The 14,419-nt window shown below is 40.7% G+C and overlaps 2 protein-coding genes across 2 annotated transcripts; both read left to right on the top strand.

The window, feature by feature from the left end:
- Positions 1 to 355: 355 nt before the first annotated feature.
- Positions 356 to 9,507, top strand: npepl1 (aminopeptidase like 1). The gene is made up of 12 exons (XM_005924765.3): positions 356 to 602; positions 1,731 to 1,916; positions 2,119 to 2,289; positions 2,401 to 2,490; positions 2,859 to 2,940; positions 3,783 to 3,925; positions 4,518 to 4,595; positions 4,886 to 4,986; positions 5,208 to 5,331; positions 5,441 to 5,617; positions 6,384 to 6,494; positions 8,435 to 9,507. The coding sequence occupies exons 1-12, from the start codon at positions 453 to 455 to the stop codon at positions 8,591 to 8,593; spliced, it is 1,572 nt and encodes a 523-aa protein (XP_005924827.1). The 5' UTR covers positions 356 to 452; the 3' UTR covers positions 8,594 to 9,507.
- A 1,965-nt stretch (positions 9,508 to 11,472) lies between these two features.
- LOC102289993 (cathepsin Z) lies at positions 11,473 to 14,203 on the top strand. The gene is made up of 4 exons (XM_005924766.3): positions 11,473 to 11,800; positions 12,832 to 12,995; positions 13,136 to 13,315; positions 13,721 to 14,203. The coding sequence occupies exons 1-4, from the start codon at positions 11,673 to 11,675 to the stop codon at positions 13,981 to 13,983; spliced, it is 735 nt and encodes a 244-aa protein (XP_005924828.1). The 5' UTR covers positions 11,473 to 11,672; the 3' UTR covers positions 13,984 to 14,203.
- Positions 14,204 to 14,419: the final 216 nt, after the last annotated feature.

The raw sequence follows: 14,419 nt of genomic DNA, 5'->3' as shown, positions 1-14,419 counted from the left end.
GCTCTGGAGCTGTGTGTTACACTATTCCTCTATCACACCAACCCTCTAAATGGTCTCCACGAATCTTGTATTTAGAGCCAAAATTTGAAACTTGTGATTAATTCGAAATGTTATGATACCTAGTGGGACATTTTGAGGTAACTCAAATAAAATTTTGACCTGTGGATGGCCAAAAAAACCAAAACACGCTTCCTTCATTTCCTGGATTATTTATTTAGTTTATTTTATAGGACTAAATTGTTCAAAGAAAAATCGTTTTGGTTTAGCTTTTGTTATTATTACTACTACATTAACTTTGGTGTAAATCACTACAGTCTGCTCTTATATTGTTCCACCTGGTGCCTGGAGGTCGATAAAAATCGCAGCACGTCACTAAAGCCTGTCCTCACCCGGCTGCCGTCGCCGGTCCGGGGTGTCCGTCGCCGTCCACTTGAGCACCTTCAGTCACCAAAATGGCGAATGTGGTGCTGGAGTTTAAGGTTTCTGCCGGTGATTCAGAGCCACAGAGTCGCCCTGTCCTGATCATCGGGCAGCACACCAACCTGCAGCAGGTCAGCTGGAGCCAGATCAAAGGAAAACTCCAGCCGGTCGTTAGCAAAGAGGTAATCTTATAAATGATAACAAAAGCTCGGTACCGGCTAATGTTAGCGTCACGCTAAGCAAAAGTTAGCAAAAGCTAGCACAGCTAAGTTATTTCATGACACAGCTAGCGAAAAAGAGTCCAAAGGGCAAAGCTATATCGGTGTCAGTGTAGGCTACTTAGTAAGCTAAGAGCTACAATAGTCAAGAGATGTTTGCGGTCTTATTTGTTTTAGGTTTTTTTCCCCATTATCATTATTATTGTCATAATCACAATTATTATTAGTATGACCGTAGAAGTAAATCTCACAACACCAATACCAGTAATTCGTATTTTGCTTACTTCCACGGTTGCCCGGCTGTCAACTCCTGGATGATTGTAGGTTAGAAAAGCAGTACTTAAACCCAGACAGTGGTCATTAACCTGTCTCCGAATAGGATTTTGCAACTGGAGCATTGACGAGGTTAAAGTCCCAGTCTTCAGTATCCAGATAACTAATGCTGTACTACTGCAGCATATCGCATATGTGTAAACTTATTTTCAACATAATCGACATACTGTCGATGGAGTTTGTCCAACGTGCTCCTGGTGAGTGATTAGATCACTGGTGGTGGATTTGGTGGGCAGACTAATACGCTCAGAGTCATTGAGTGTGACAGTTTTCCAATCAGCGTCGGACTGTTTGTGTACAATGATTTGCTGAGACACTGTTGGCCTGCTCCATGAAGCGCTCTGATTATTCTGAGCATGTGTATGTACCTTCTAAGGTGATAAGTGTGAAAGCATCTGGAAACATTGTGACACTAGGAATTTTTCAAACCCAGTATCTCAAATTCCCATCACCTACTGGTTCACTTGCCTCTGATTTTAATCTGGTGGAAGCACTGTGTACATACTGCTGACTGGTTATAGTCTTTCCAAAACATTCCCAAAACCGCTTTGTAGATTCCTGTCATAAACATCTGGAGTAACATATTTAATATTAATAGTGGATTATTATTACATCATCAGAGATTGTTGATTTCCCAGACTGCTTGTACTTAGTTTACAAAGAGTAAAAGAATTAGAGGATTTAACAAAAAATGTTTTTCAAAGCTTTAACATCTTTGTGGTGAGTCAGAAATGTCAATTTTTCCTCATGTTTTCTCAGATCTGGCAGGCAGCTCTAAGTGCTTTAAATCCAAATCCCACGGACAGCTGCCCCCTGTACCTCAACTATGCCACAGTGGCCGCCATTCCCTCAAGGGTCAGCAGGCACAACAGCCCGTCTTCTGCCCACTTTGTGTCCCGCCTGGTCCGTTCCTGCCTTCCTGGAGGGAATAACCGCTGCATTGTGGTCAGTATTTTCAATCAGAATTGTTTCCTGTTTGTTCTTCGGGGAAGTCAGAGGTTACTTTAAGCTACAGAACAAATCTGTTCTTTATAGATGCCCGCTTTCTGTGCCATGGGACTTCTGGGAGTCCCATGGCACTCAAATCTGGGTCATCCAGTGGTGAGGTTGTTTGCTTCACGAAGTGGCTAACACATCTGCTCTCCAGATGGTGTGTGAGCGCTCAGATGTGTTTGCATCCTCCTGTGCTATGGCCCGGGCCTTCCCCATCTTCTCTCGCCGCTCCGCATCCTCACGCAGAACTGAGAAGAAGCATGTGACCGTGGAGTTTGTGATTGTTGGGCAAGATGCCAATCCTCTGGAGGCTGCAGAGCTTGAGGTACTTTAAAGTTTTGGGTTTTAATTGTTAGTGCTGCTCATAATTGCCTTTTTTGTGTGTGTGGGTGGTCTGCCATCACTTAATGGCCTTTGTTTTCCTTCCCATGTTCAGTGTCTTTCTAACGCTGCTGATGGAGTTCGACTGAGCGCTCGCATTGTGGACACTCCATGCAATGAGATGAACACAGATCACTTCTTAGATGTAAGTGAAAGTTTCTGATTTGCATAAACTTTAACCTGTAACACGTTTCCATGAAAACGTTACCTGTTAAGCTTCTGTGTCCTCATTTCAGTTTGCCCATCCTCACATTAGGCTATAAAGTTAAGTCAAACTGTTGTCTATTTATTGATGTTAGTAACAGAAAGTGAATATCTTAAGATATTTGTTTACAATATCAGGAGTTAATTTCGCAAACCCATTGCATCACTTACATATCGACAATACTTTTTTATGTACACTTTAATACTTTTTAATTTTTAATTTAGAAGTAAGGAGGGTTGAAATCTGTTAAAACTAGTTTTAATATTTCTACTGCAGTTTTTCATCACAGCCATAAATTTCTGTTTCAGGAAATCAGGGCTGTGGGGAATGAACTTGGAATCACTCCAGTTATCATTCGTGGAGAGGAACTGAAACAAAAAGGGTTTGGAGGTACGACCTCTGCGCATGCCTGTGTGCTTTATTTTTAGCTTGAATTGTCACAGTTCTCCAGAATTGCTATGTCAAACTTTTTTGTTGAGTGTGCTTTAGCTAGAGAGACTCGTGGTGCAACCCTAACTCTAAATGGTAAACAAGAAAGTCAGCTCTGCTGTTCACTGTGTCTGGTTTCAACTGAAGACGCCAACAATCTTCAACAAGCTTTAAAGCATGGAGAGAATTTAGAAAAAAAATCTAATACATTTCTTTTTACACCTCAAATACTAAACATGCATATATACAGGAAATACTTGGTTGAGATTTCCCTAGGGACACCAGAGTGATGGATTTTTGGGACTGATCCCTAGTAGCATATTTTGAAGCTAGGCTATATATTATTTTGGTGTTTTAGTATTACGTATAAGAGGCCGTAATGAAGTGCTAGCTAAAATATGATCCTAAAAGGACAAATCAGTGGCAGGCTGTAGTAGCAAAAATGCACTCAATGAAAAATTGACTTATTCTTTAAGGACTAAAATGGGCACCTATAGAAAACTGTGCCTGTAAGTCAAAACATGGGTCAAAGCTTAATTTGTGTAAAAGTCTGAACATTTCAGATCTTTGAAAATGCCCCATTACCTCTATCTCTTTGTTGTGCTGTAAATTTGTTTGTTCTCCCTTTTCTGGTTTACGTTCCTTTTTCTGAAGAAAAATGGGCAAATAGAAAGGTTAAAAGCGGGCAAAAATTGATCACTGGATTTAATTTTCTAGAAGATTTTCAGAAACCTGCGGTGGTGTGTCAAAGCCACAGCAACTGGTCACAGTTATTCATCCATTTTCTTTCTTCACCCTCTCAGGTATTTATGGTGTTGGAAAGGCAGCAGAGCACCCTCCTGCGTTAGCAGTACTGAGTCACACTCCTGAAGGCGCTACCCAAACAATTGCATGGGTGGGCAAAGGAATTGTGTATGACACTGGTGGACTTAGCATTAAGGGAAAGGTATGCTTCTGTTTCCTGTGGAGATGATAACTAATCATCTATTTAGAAAAACAGACCTGCATGTCTCACTTGAGTATATTTTACAGTGTTACTGGGATAGCTGATAGGTGAGAGTTGTCTGTATATAGAAATATAATTTAACAGGAATAGAAAATTATGTTAATCAAGTGGAAAATGCAACAATATTTGGCTTAACTCATGTATTTCACCTTAACAGTGCACTGAGTCATGGTGTGTTAGCACAGAATTTGTTGTGTGTACCCCAAACATTAATCTTCACTGTGATCTTGTGGACCATGTTGCACCTCCAAAGTCTCTGTCTGCTGTAATCTCTTAAGTTTGACAACTTTCAGTAAGCTCATCCACTGTCTGGGCAGTCTGGATGATCCTGGAAACCTCCACGCTGATCTTTTAAATAAGCTCTAAGCCTATTCTCAGTAATCTGTTAGCAAGTAGCACCTTTTATATTCACTAGTTCAGCCAAAAAGCTTTTCTTACTGTAAATGAATTTATAGACAACTGGGTTGCTGTCCTGCTCACTGCAGAAGAGATCCATTACATGTAAATAAGTTGTGGTTTTTCCTTCTTCTAGACCACAATGCCAGGGATGAAAAGAGATTGTGGTGGAGCTGCTGCCGTTCTGGGAGCATTCAAGGCCACCATTAAACAGGTGAGGTGACAGAAGGATCCCACATCAGCTCTCACGGCTGTCATTTAGGCCCCAGTCTCAAATGACTAATTGGGAAGTAGTTGCTGGCTGTTGCTAAACGAAGCCAGTCGTAAAGAGGCTGCTGCACTAAAAACCTCTTTTTGATTGTTTTGGCTGCTTGTATTTTTTTATTATTATTATTTTTCATATAAAGTATGTGCAACTGTGACAATCTGCTAGCAACATTGGCAGTTACAAGGAAGTTTTAGGTGCAGCACTTTCTACCAGCCTCTGTCTTCTGTTTGTTTCAGGGCTTTAAGGATAATCTCCATGCAGTGTTTTGCCTCGCAGAGAACTCAGTTGGACCCGCAGCCACGCGACCTGATGATATCCACATTCTCTATTCTGGAAAGTGAGACTTTTTTTATTTATTTATTTTTAAGTAGTAATATATCATTTGCTTGGAAATTGATTTGACACACTTGGTATCAAATTACCTGTGTGGTTTATATTCAATGTCTCTCTGCCATCAAGGTGTGACTGCACATAAACTGCGTCCGATATCATTTTCCACGCTAACTCGAGAGGAATGAATGTGGGCAGTGGTATAAAATGTCCATTCTCCCTTTAAAGGTCAGTGGAAATCAACAACACTGATGCAGAGGGCAGGCTGGTGCTGGCTGATGGAGTAGTGTATGCCAGCAAAGACCTGGCTGCTGATATTATTCTGGATATGGCTACACTGACAGGTGCACAGGTGGGTGACTCTCACTAAACCAACCACTGCAGGTGCCCAGATCAACACATTCTGTACTGTGAGGCAGGTGCAGCTTCATAGCTGAAGTCTCTTTGTTTCTGTTGCTCAGGGAATCTCCACAGGAAAGCACCACGCAGCTGTGATGACAAACAGTGAGCAGTGGGAAGCTGCAGTTGTGCGTGCGGGCCGCAGCAGCGGGGATCTCGCTCACCCTCTGGTCTACTGCCCCGAGCTGCACTTCAGCGAGTTCACCTCTGCTATGGCTGACATGAAGAACTCTGTGGCAGTAAGTGGAAAAATCCACACGCGTGGCAAGACACAATCCATATCAGACACGGAAGAATTTAAAATACAGGGATTTCACCACCTACTTCAAACAAGCTCAGTTTAGCTCGTTCATCTTGGTACTATCACATGGGTGGCTCAGGAATTTTGCACAGTATAAATTACAATGAAATTTTTATTTTATTGTTGTGTAAATCATTATATATTCCTTACTTAATGTATAATGTGTGTGTATGTGTTAGTCCCGTAGGGCAGCCACCAGTGCAGCGCCCGGTGCTCAGGGTTACCTCCAGGTAGCCTTCAGTGAGCCGATCATGGGGCATCCACTTTACCTACTGAGCTATCCTTGCCCCCCATTAAGTCCTTTAATATTGACAAATTCTGGGAGATGTGATTCCAGAAAGTGACCTGACACGGTTGGATGAAGAGACGTGACCTCACCATTTTTAAGTTTTTACAGCACATAAAACCACTGATCTCTGCTAAAGAAAAGAAACAGAAGATTTTATGAGTTGTATGGTTTTGTGAATTTTGTGCAGACTTGTTATCGTCAGACTCGTCGATAACAAGTGTGACGATTTTCCAAAATATCCAAGCTTAGGGCCATCCGTGATAACTCACTAACAGAGATTTCCCGCGTTAATGCGGTTATGGCGTTAACGTCATTTTAACAAAATTAACACTGACAGCATTAGTATTTTTTTCAATGGCTGTTATAATTTATTCAGGCTTGGTTGCTGAGGTGCGTGTGTGTTTTGCATTGACAGGATCGGGAGAACGCGCAGAGCTCCTGTGCTGGCCTCTTTATTGCATCTCACCTGGGCTTCGATTGGCCCGGTGTCTGGGTCCATGTTGACATTGCCTCTCCTGTTCATGCTGTGAGTATCCCATGCTTCACTGTGTGGATGTGATTTTTAAAAAGCAAGCCTATGAACACATTTTTGTTAACTAAAATAAATCATTATGTTGTTCATGTTCATACATCACCAGCAATACAGTGCGGTGCACTTAAAACACCGCTGCAGCACGCACATGGATAGAGTCTGTTTGCTGCTTTTCGTGTGGCTTATTTAGTGAGTCACCAATCCACAACAGTGATAATACAGTGTGCAGGGTTTTCAGTTTTACTACTGTTTATGTTTATTGGATTGTGAAGTCAGGGTTGGTGGGGCTTTTCTGACTTTCTGAGGAGGAGATTTCGATTCTGAATTTCCAGCTTCCTGCTTCAGATGGCGTGCAGCGTGTTTTTTGCTTCAGGTTCAAGTTGGAAATTGTAGTGCATCACTGAAGTTGTTCAGAGTACTGGCTTTAATCACACTTACAAATTTGTGCCAAGTCCTTTTTTTTTTCTTTTTTTTTTGTCTTTTAATTACATTTTTATTGAAGAAAGGAAAAAAAAAAAGGGACTTGTTACAATAAAGTGCATTGACATTATGTAGTCAAAAAAAGAGAAAAGGAAAAGAAAAAACAAAACCCTTTTTCTTAGTCCTTTTGTTTTACATTCTGATAGCAAAAAAAATAAAATTAACTCATTGGTGTTACATAATGCAGCATGTTTAACTTATTTACAAAAAACTACATTAGGTACATATTATGAAGTTGAGGGTCAACCTGACATTGTTCGATACATGGGAGATACACCAAGATACACCAATTCAGGGCTGGTCTTACCTAAATTCAGGGCAGATGGGGGACACAAAGCTAATCCATTTATTCCATATTTTGTAGAATTTGTCTTTCCGAATTTTTAAAAAGAATGTCAATTTTTCCATTTTAAATATTTCGAAAACCACATTAAACCACCTCAAGTGTTGGCGGAGTTGGATTTAACCACTTTCTGGTAATTGATTTTTTTTTTTGCTGGCCGCTAATAGCGCTTGTAAGAGTTTTGTGTCCCCTCCCCGGACCGAGCCAGCAACCAAGCCAAAGTACAAATTTACAAAATTGATGTCAAATTTTATCTTAAAAACCTCGCACAAAGTTTTATGGATTCCCAGCCAGTAATTTTTTAATTAATTTTAATTTTTAGTAATTTTTCCCAGCCAAGTCAAGTAAATATTGAGTGAAGACTCTTAAGAAGTAAAGGGCTTTGCTGAATGTTTGAGGAAGTTGGCACCAAACACCACTGTAAAGCCTCACCTCTGAGCTAAACATTAAGGAAACCTTTGACTGAGCTTATAAACCACAATCTGCAAAGACTGTGTGAGTAAAGCTGAAAGGAGAATTAGCACTGATTTAAAATGAGACTTTACCGTTATTTGACCAAACTGTCCAGCTGTGTCAATCCAGTGGTGTTTAGGTTTAGAGCGTATTCGGAAGTGCATAAAAACGAACGTGTAGAACAGGAATAAAGTGGTTGCCAGTAAATGCCGTGACGTTCTTTCTATCAGGGATGTGCATACACTTGTCTGATTTCCTTGCTACACAGAGACTAGAGGAGCTGCTTTCTGGCGTATGCTTCCTCAATCACTGCGAATCTTCCCATTGTGTTTGAACAAAACAAGATCAGCTGACCTTACTGCCTGTGACTGGTCGACCTTTAAAATAAACTGGTTTTATAACTTTCCTGCAGGTGGTTTCCTGATGCTCTGTCATGGTCTTGTGATTCAGTTCATAAACAACAGTCCTTACGCAGGCTTTCTCTCTAATAAATCTCCATATTTGTGGTTGTCTTGTGTTAGAAATTGGTTTAAACAGCTTTGTTGTGGCAACTTTTATGATGAATCAGGTTTCCAACAAGAGATTATGGCAGCAATAACTGAATGGAAAGTGGAGGATAAGGTTATTGGTTTTTAAGAGCTTTTCTTCTCTCTTGCAGGGAGAGCGTGCCACAGGTTTTGGTGTTGCTCTGCTCATGGCCCTGTTTGGTCAGGCATCCGATGACTCCATGCTGAACCAAGTTTCTCCTCTGGGTGCAACCACCAACGCGTCCGAAGACCACATGGAGCGCGACTGCAAACGGCGAAGATTGGTCTAATGAGGGAAAGGGGGGGGAAGAAAAAAAAAAAAACGCCACGGTTCACTCCCCCGACTGCTCCTGTGCCACCACACACTCAAACTGTTTAAGCAAGTGCTTGTCCAATTTAGAGATAAAATGTTTTAGAGTCTGTGTTCTGTGTTTGACTTGACCGAATAAACCAGATAAAAATGAGTCAATCAGATGTGGTATAAATGATTGTGATCAAGCACAGGCCCTCATTTGTGCTCGTTACGTGGCACTTGCCGCACTGATTGCCTCAATAGCTTCTTCATTATTCAGTTCTCATTGGTTATATTAAAATGTAAGCAAACTTCGAGTTAAATTAATTATTGATTCATTCTTCCTTTTTTTTTTTGTGTGTGTGTGTGTTTTTACCAGATTCTACAATTAATGCAGTTGATTTTTTTTTTTTTTTTTTTTTTTAACCCCATACCTCAAATGTTGCTTTCCAGTGTCCATTTCATCAGCAGAAATTTTTGTAATTTCATGCTTTATGCAAACAGAGAATAACGCCATACATGTTGTACTTAGACGTTCTGAAAATCACTGGCTCAAGATCAGTGAAGATAGACGTGTTATCTTTTGTAACAACTGCACTTTGTTAACGCTTTGTATCTTTGGACTGCCTAATCTCTGGACCAAAATGAGTGCTCACTGCACTTTTTAACAGTTTCACTCTGTCACATGACTCCTGACATGCTTTGTCAGCATAAAACACACAGGCCAGACGTTAACTGTAAGTTGAAGTGTTCGTTTCCAGCACAAACAAGTTTGTTTTTTCTTCTTCTATTCGTATGACAATCGTGTTGTCCTTCAATAAAGGTGGTGCCATCTGTCATCTGTGTATGTAGATTCAGTCACTACAGAATTAATAAGCTGAAGGCTTGTTTGTTTAAACAAAACAAACAAAATGATCTTATCCCCTCACATGACTTCAATGTCTATCCAACTTGGCATGCCAAGTGCTTTTATTTGTTGTGTGGTTTGCTGTGCTGGTGTCTTGTAGCAGATCCCCAGTTATCATCTTTCCCTGTGATTAAAATTTCAAAATAGCCAAACACCTAAAAAAAAAGTATTCAGTGCAACTCTATTTTATTTATGTGTATATATATATGTGTGTGTGTGTGTGTGTGTATGTTACTCACAGCAATAGTCATCACAAGGCTTCATAAGAACACTTCTGAGGCAAATCTACTCTCTGCTGTTACCAATTTCTCATCAGATTACAGCTTTTTAATTAACCACGCTGATTTCATTGTAGTTTGATTAAGTAGGAGATGATTAAGCATTGTCCTAATCATCTCCAGGTTAAAACATCCCTCTGTGTCTAAAGATTTGTGGTGTGTGTGTGAGTAATAACCTCTTGTATTGGATAATGTCACAAAAAATAGGGTGTTTTTAGACTTAAACCTTGGTATGACTAAAGCTCAATAGATCAATCAATCAATCAATCAAGGCTTTATTCGCCACGTGCAGGTTGCCCTGCAGTGAAATAGGACACCCCCACCCCACCCCCCCGACCTTACACACACAACACAGACATCACATGGGGATACAGGTCGGAGATCGGTAGTGTTACAGAAAAAAACCACTGAAATATACACTACAATGGGAAAGTACAAGAGGAAAAAAAGAGACCTCTACTCATGCTGGACAGCATGAGAACAGAAAACAAAAAAACTCCTCTGCACAAAAAAGCACATAAATGTCCGCAGCACAACATTATGGAACACGTGACAAGCCACAGGGTCGGGTGGATGTTGAGGAGTAATCAAACACAGCAGCCATCCTGCCCAGCGCTACCATTCCAGCGCGGGCTCAGACCCACCGTGTTCCCAGGAGGGAACAAGCATCGAAGGCGTTCGGAAAGGGAGGTTGGATGAGTGTGTGCATATCAGTGTATATGTATGTGTGTGCGTGTCCAGAGTTCAGCTGAGACAGTGTCCTTCACCCTGCCAGGCTAAGTAAACAGTCTTCCAGCCAACCCAGGTGGCCTTGCATGGAATCGGAAGGAACAGACTAAACACAGTCGTTATCAGGGTGTTTTTGTTCGGCTCCAGCCTTGCGACCGCAGCTGGCACCGAAGGGTATCCGCATGAAGTGATGGTGCTTTTTACTTTAGTGCGAACAGCTCATATGAGCTGACAAACAGACAAACTGAGCATCAGAAAGAGGAAGGAAAGTTATTTAAGTGAGATTGAATGTGGCATGGTTGATGTTGCTGGGTGGCCTATTCCAGAAGCTGCTGAACTACTAGGATTTTCCTGCACAAGAAGAATAAACAAAGAATAAAAGATCCAGGGGGTGGCTGTTCTCTGAGCAAAAATGTCTCGTTGGTGTCAGAGATCAGAGGAGGATCCCTAGACGGCTTCAAACAGATAGGAAGGTAACAGTAACTCATTATAATATAATCAAGATAAGCAGAAGAGCATCTCTGAATACACAACACATGGAACATTGAAGCAGAAGAAGACCACACCAGATGTGATTCCTGTCAGCTAAGAACAGGAAACGGTGCAAATCACATGGGCTCACCAAAATTGGATCATAAAAGATGTGAAAGATGTACTTTTGAATGATGAGCCTTGATTTCTCTTGCGACATTCAGATCCATCCTGCCAAAACAGTTCAGGGCGGTGGTGGTGTAATGGTGCGGGGATTACATTTTGGCACACACTTTGGGCTCCTTAATACCAACTCAGCTTTGTTTCAACACCACAGCCTATTGCTGACCTTGTCAGATATGTAATGACCAAAGTGTACCTATCTTATAATAAACCATGTTATAACACTGTGATCATCTCTGGTTTCTTGAACATGACAGCGAGGTCACTGTACTCAAATGACAACTAAGGTTCCAACCAACCAGGAACCAAGTTGTACCTAATAAAGTATTCACTGACAGTAATACACTAGAAATGTGCATACAAAACAGCAGCACATAACGGATCTTTTATGTTTAATTTCATCTTATCTTGTGACATTGCTTAATAATTACTCTCTTGCAGTTTAGGATACATACTCTAGAAGTGAGTATCTCCTGGTCCCGTAACTAAAGCACTGCTCGGTGTCAGAGATGGCTCTCAAAGCCGCGGTTCTTGTGCTGTTTTCGGCCATGCTGTCTGAGGTGTCGGCCGGAGTATTTTTTAAGCAGAAGGAGCCGTGCTATGTCCCCTCACCGAAGAGAGGCGGCTTTGGACTGCGGTAAGTTCAACAAAGGCTTATGTCGCTTGAAACCAGTGCAAAAATAGATATTCAGTATGTTAAAGAAGGATTTGCAGTGCTTTGCAAACTCTCAAACTTCCCCTCGTGTCTTTATATTTTGCTTCCAAGGAGCCAGACTTGCCTTGTAATTTTTTTAATGTGATCTTTAAAGTAGTTCTTCAGGCTCTCTGAAGGTCTTTCACGGTTTTTCTTTGGACATTGTCTGTTTTTTCTCTCCTTTTTAGTCTAGTCATTGTATCTGACCTGACCAAGGGATTAACCAGTGTTGTGTCTACAAAAAAAGAACCATTTTTCCTAGCATAAGTACAATTATTTGTTCCAATTTCTTCAGTTAAATCTATGAAACACAGAGTGAGAGATATGAAATAGGAGTTTTTTTCTTCAACAAGCTGTGCTATTGGCAGGAAATTTGGCATATGACAGCATGTAGTGTAGTGTGTCCTTAAAAATTAAGGAAACTGGAAAAATAGAGGAACAATGAAAATGTTGCAGGGCTTAAAAAACTCTCTGCAGCAGATAAACAATGTCCTTAAAATAGTGAAAAAAAGACCTGAGACACAAGACCCGAAAGATAAGTTAGAACTGTGCAAACCCTGTTTTTGCTTAATATACTGTATTTCAATAAAGTACTGCACCAATTTCCCATTTTCTGAGCAAAATCTAAAGAAATGAGGGGTGGCTCAAGACTCATTTTGTATGTTACTGGTATTACATTTGTGTAATACCAGTAATATGTGTAATCTATATGGTATGGACTGACAGAGCACACGATATCTGTGTATTCTTCTCGATACTGCAGCTGTAATGTGAGGTTTTGCACATCAGACTAGTGAGAAGGACAATTCTTTTGCATCTTGTATCAAGACTTTAAAAGTTATTTTTTTAAAGAGAGGAACTGAAACAGAAGAGCAAGAAGATTTTCAAACAGACTTTATATGTTGTAGCGGGGACATCAAACTTAAACATCAGACTGATCCAGTAACTGTGTGCAATGACACGTATGTTCACAGGACCGCACCTCGTCCTCACGAGTATTTGAACATTTCTGATCTGCCGAAGTCGTGGGACTGGAGGAACATCAATGGCACCAACTACGTCAGCACTACTCGCAACCAGCACATTCCCCAGTACTGTGGGTCCTGCTGGGCACATGGCAGCACCAGTGCGATGGCAGGTATGACTCAGCAAAGCTTAACTATGTCACATTGTACATGACTATGACACAGGTGTGCTTTCACTTCTTCTTTCCATAGAAGGGACACTGATGAACAGAAAGTAATGGCTGCTACTTATTTCTTATTTGCATTAAATCAGATCGAATCAACATTAAGCGGAAAGGAGCGTGGCCATCTGCCTACCTGTCTGTCCAGAATGTGATCGACTGCGGTAATGCCGGCTCGTGCCACGGAGGAGACCACACTGGGGTTTGGGAATATGCTAACAATCACGGGATCCCAGATGAGACCTGTAATAACTACCAGGCTAAAGACCAGGGTAAGACTTTCACAGTGTACACAGTGACCAGAGTGATGATCATATGCTTCAACATCATATGTTTACTCAGTGCTAATCTAAGAGGCCCTGTTTTGGCTCAGGACACTCCTGCAAGACAGATGAATGCTGTTCTGATAACCTAGGGGAATATGATTATTGACGTTAAAAGGTTTTTACACAGTGTAGGCTAAAATGCACAGGACTGTATTTCACCACATGTGCAAGAGTAGACAGACTCTTTCAAATATGCAACAACTAAGATTAGTAAATATATTTAAAGGAGTTCATCAGAATTTGTTAGAAGACAATACATTTGTGTTTTTATGGTCAAAATGTTCCCCTGGCTGGCTGCTGCATGTCCCTGTGAGGCTGAGCCATGTATGTTCTGTTTCTCTCTCTCTAAAGATTGCAATAAATTCAACCAATGTGGCACCTGCACCACTTTTGGAGTGTGCAATATTGTGAGTAACTACACTCTGTGGAAGGTGGGAGATTACGGATCCGTCAGTGGGAGAGAGAAGATGATGGCAGAGATTTACGCGCATGGGCCAATCAGGTTTGCAGCTTTTTCATACGTTTATAAAATAGTCCATTCTGGTTGCTTTGTTTTACTTGATAATTCAATCTTAATAATAAAGCAGATATCCCAAACCAACATAGCACACTAGTTAGAATCCTGATTTCCACCCTAAACCTTTTCCTGTCATTCCATACTTATGTAGGGGAGAGCAGTGTGTCATGATTTATGAGAAAAATTGTCATCGATATACAAATTCTGTAAACATGAAATCGCTGATTTAATAATTAATTAGTTCTCTGGGCCAACTTTCATTTGTTTAAATGTGGTACAGGCTATAAATAAATAGACGTGACAGTCAACACAAAAAGTACATGTTTGAGGTATAATTTTTTCAATTTCCCAAAATATATATATTTAAAACAATGAAGCGGGCTACATACTGAATGGATCATAACACACAAGTATTGATCTGATAGCAACACTAGCACCGGTATCTATAAAAATTAATATTTGGATCGATCCACCCGCAGATTTTTAAAAGAATCAAAAGTATGACCCATTTTGACTCTGTTTAGAAGGTGGTG

The sequence above is a fragment of the Haplochromis burtoni genome, unplaced genomic scaffold (genome assembly GCF_018398535.1).
Source record: "Haplochromis burtoni strain Fernald_Lab_line unplaced genomic scaffold, NCSU_Asbu1 Contig_79, whole genome shotgun sequence".
In the NCBI taxonomy this organism is placed as follows: domain Eukaryota; kingdom Metazoa; phylum Chordata; class Actinopteri; order Cichliformes; family Cichlidae; genus Haplochromis; species Haplochromis burtoni.
Note: the sequence above shows the minus strand (reverse complement) of the source record. Positions and strands in the feature narration are given on the sequence as shown.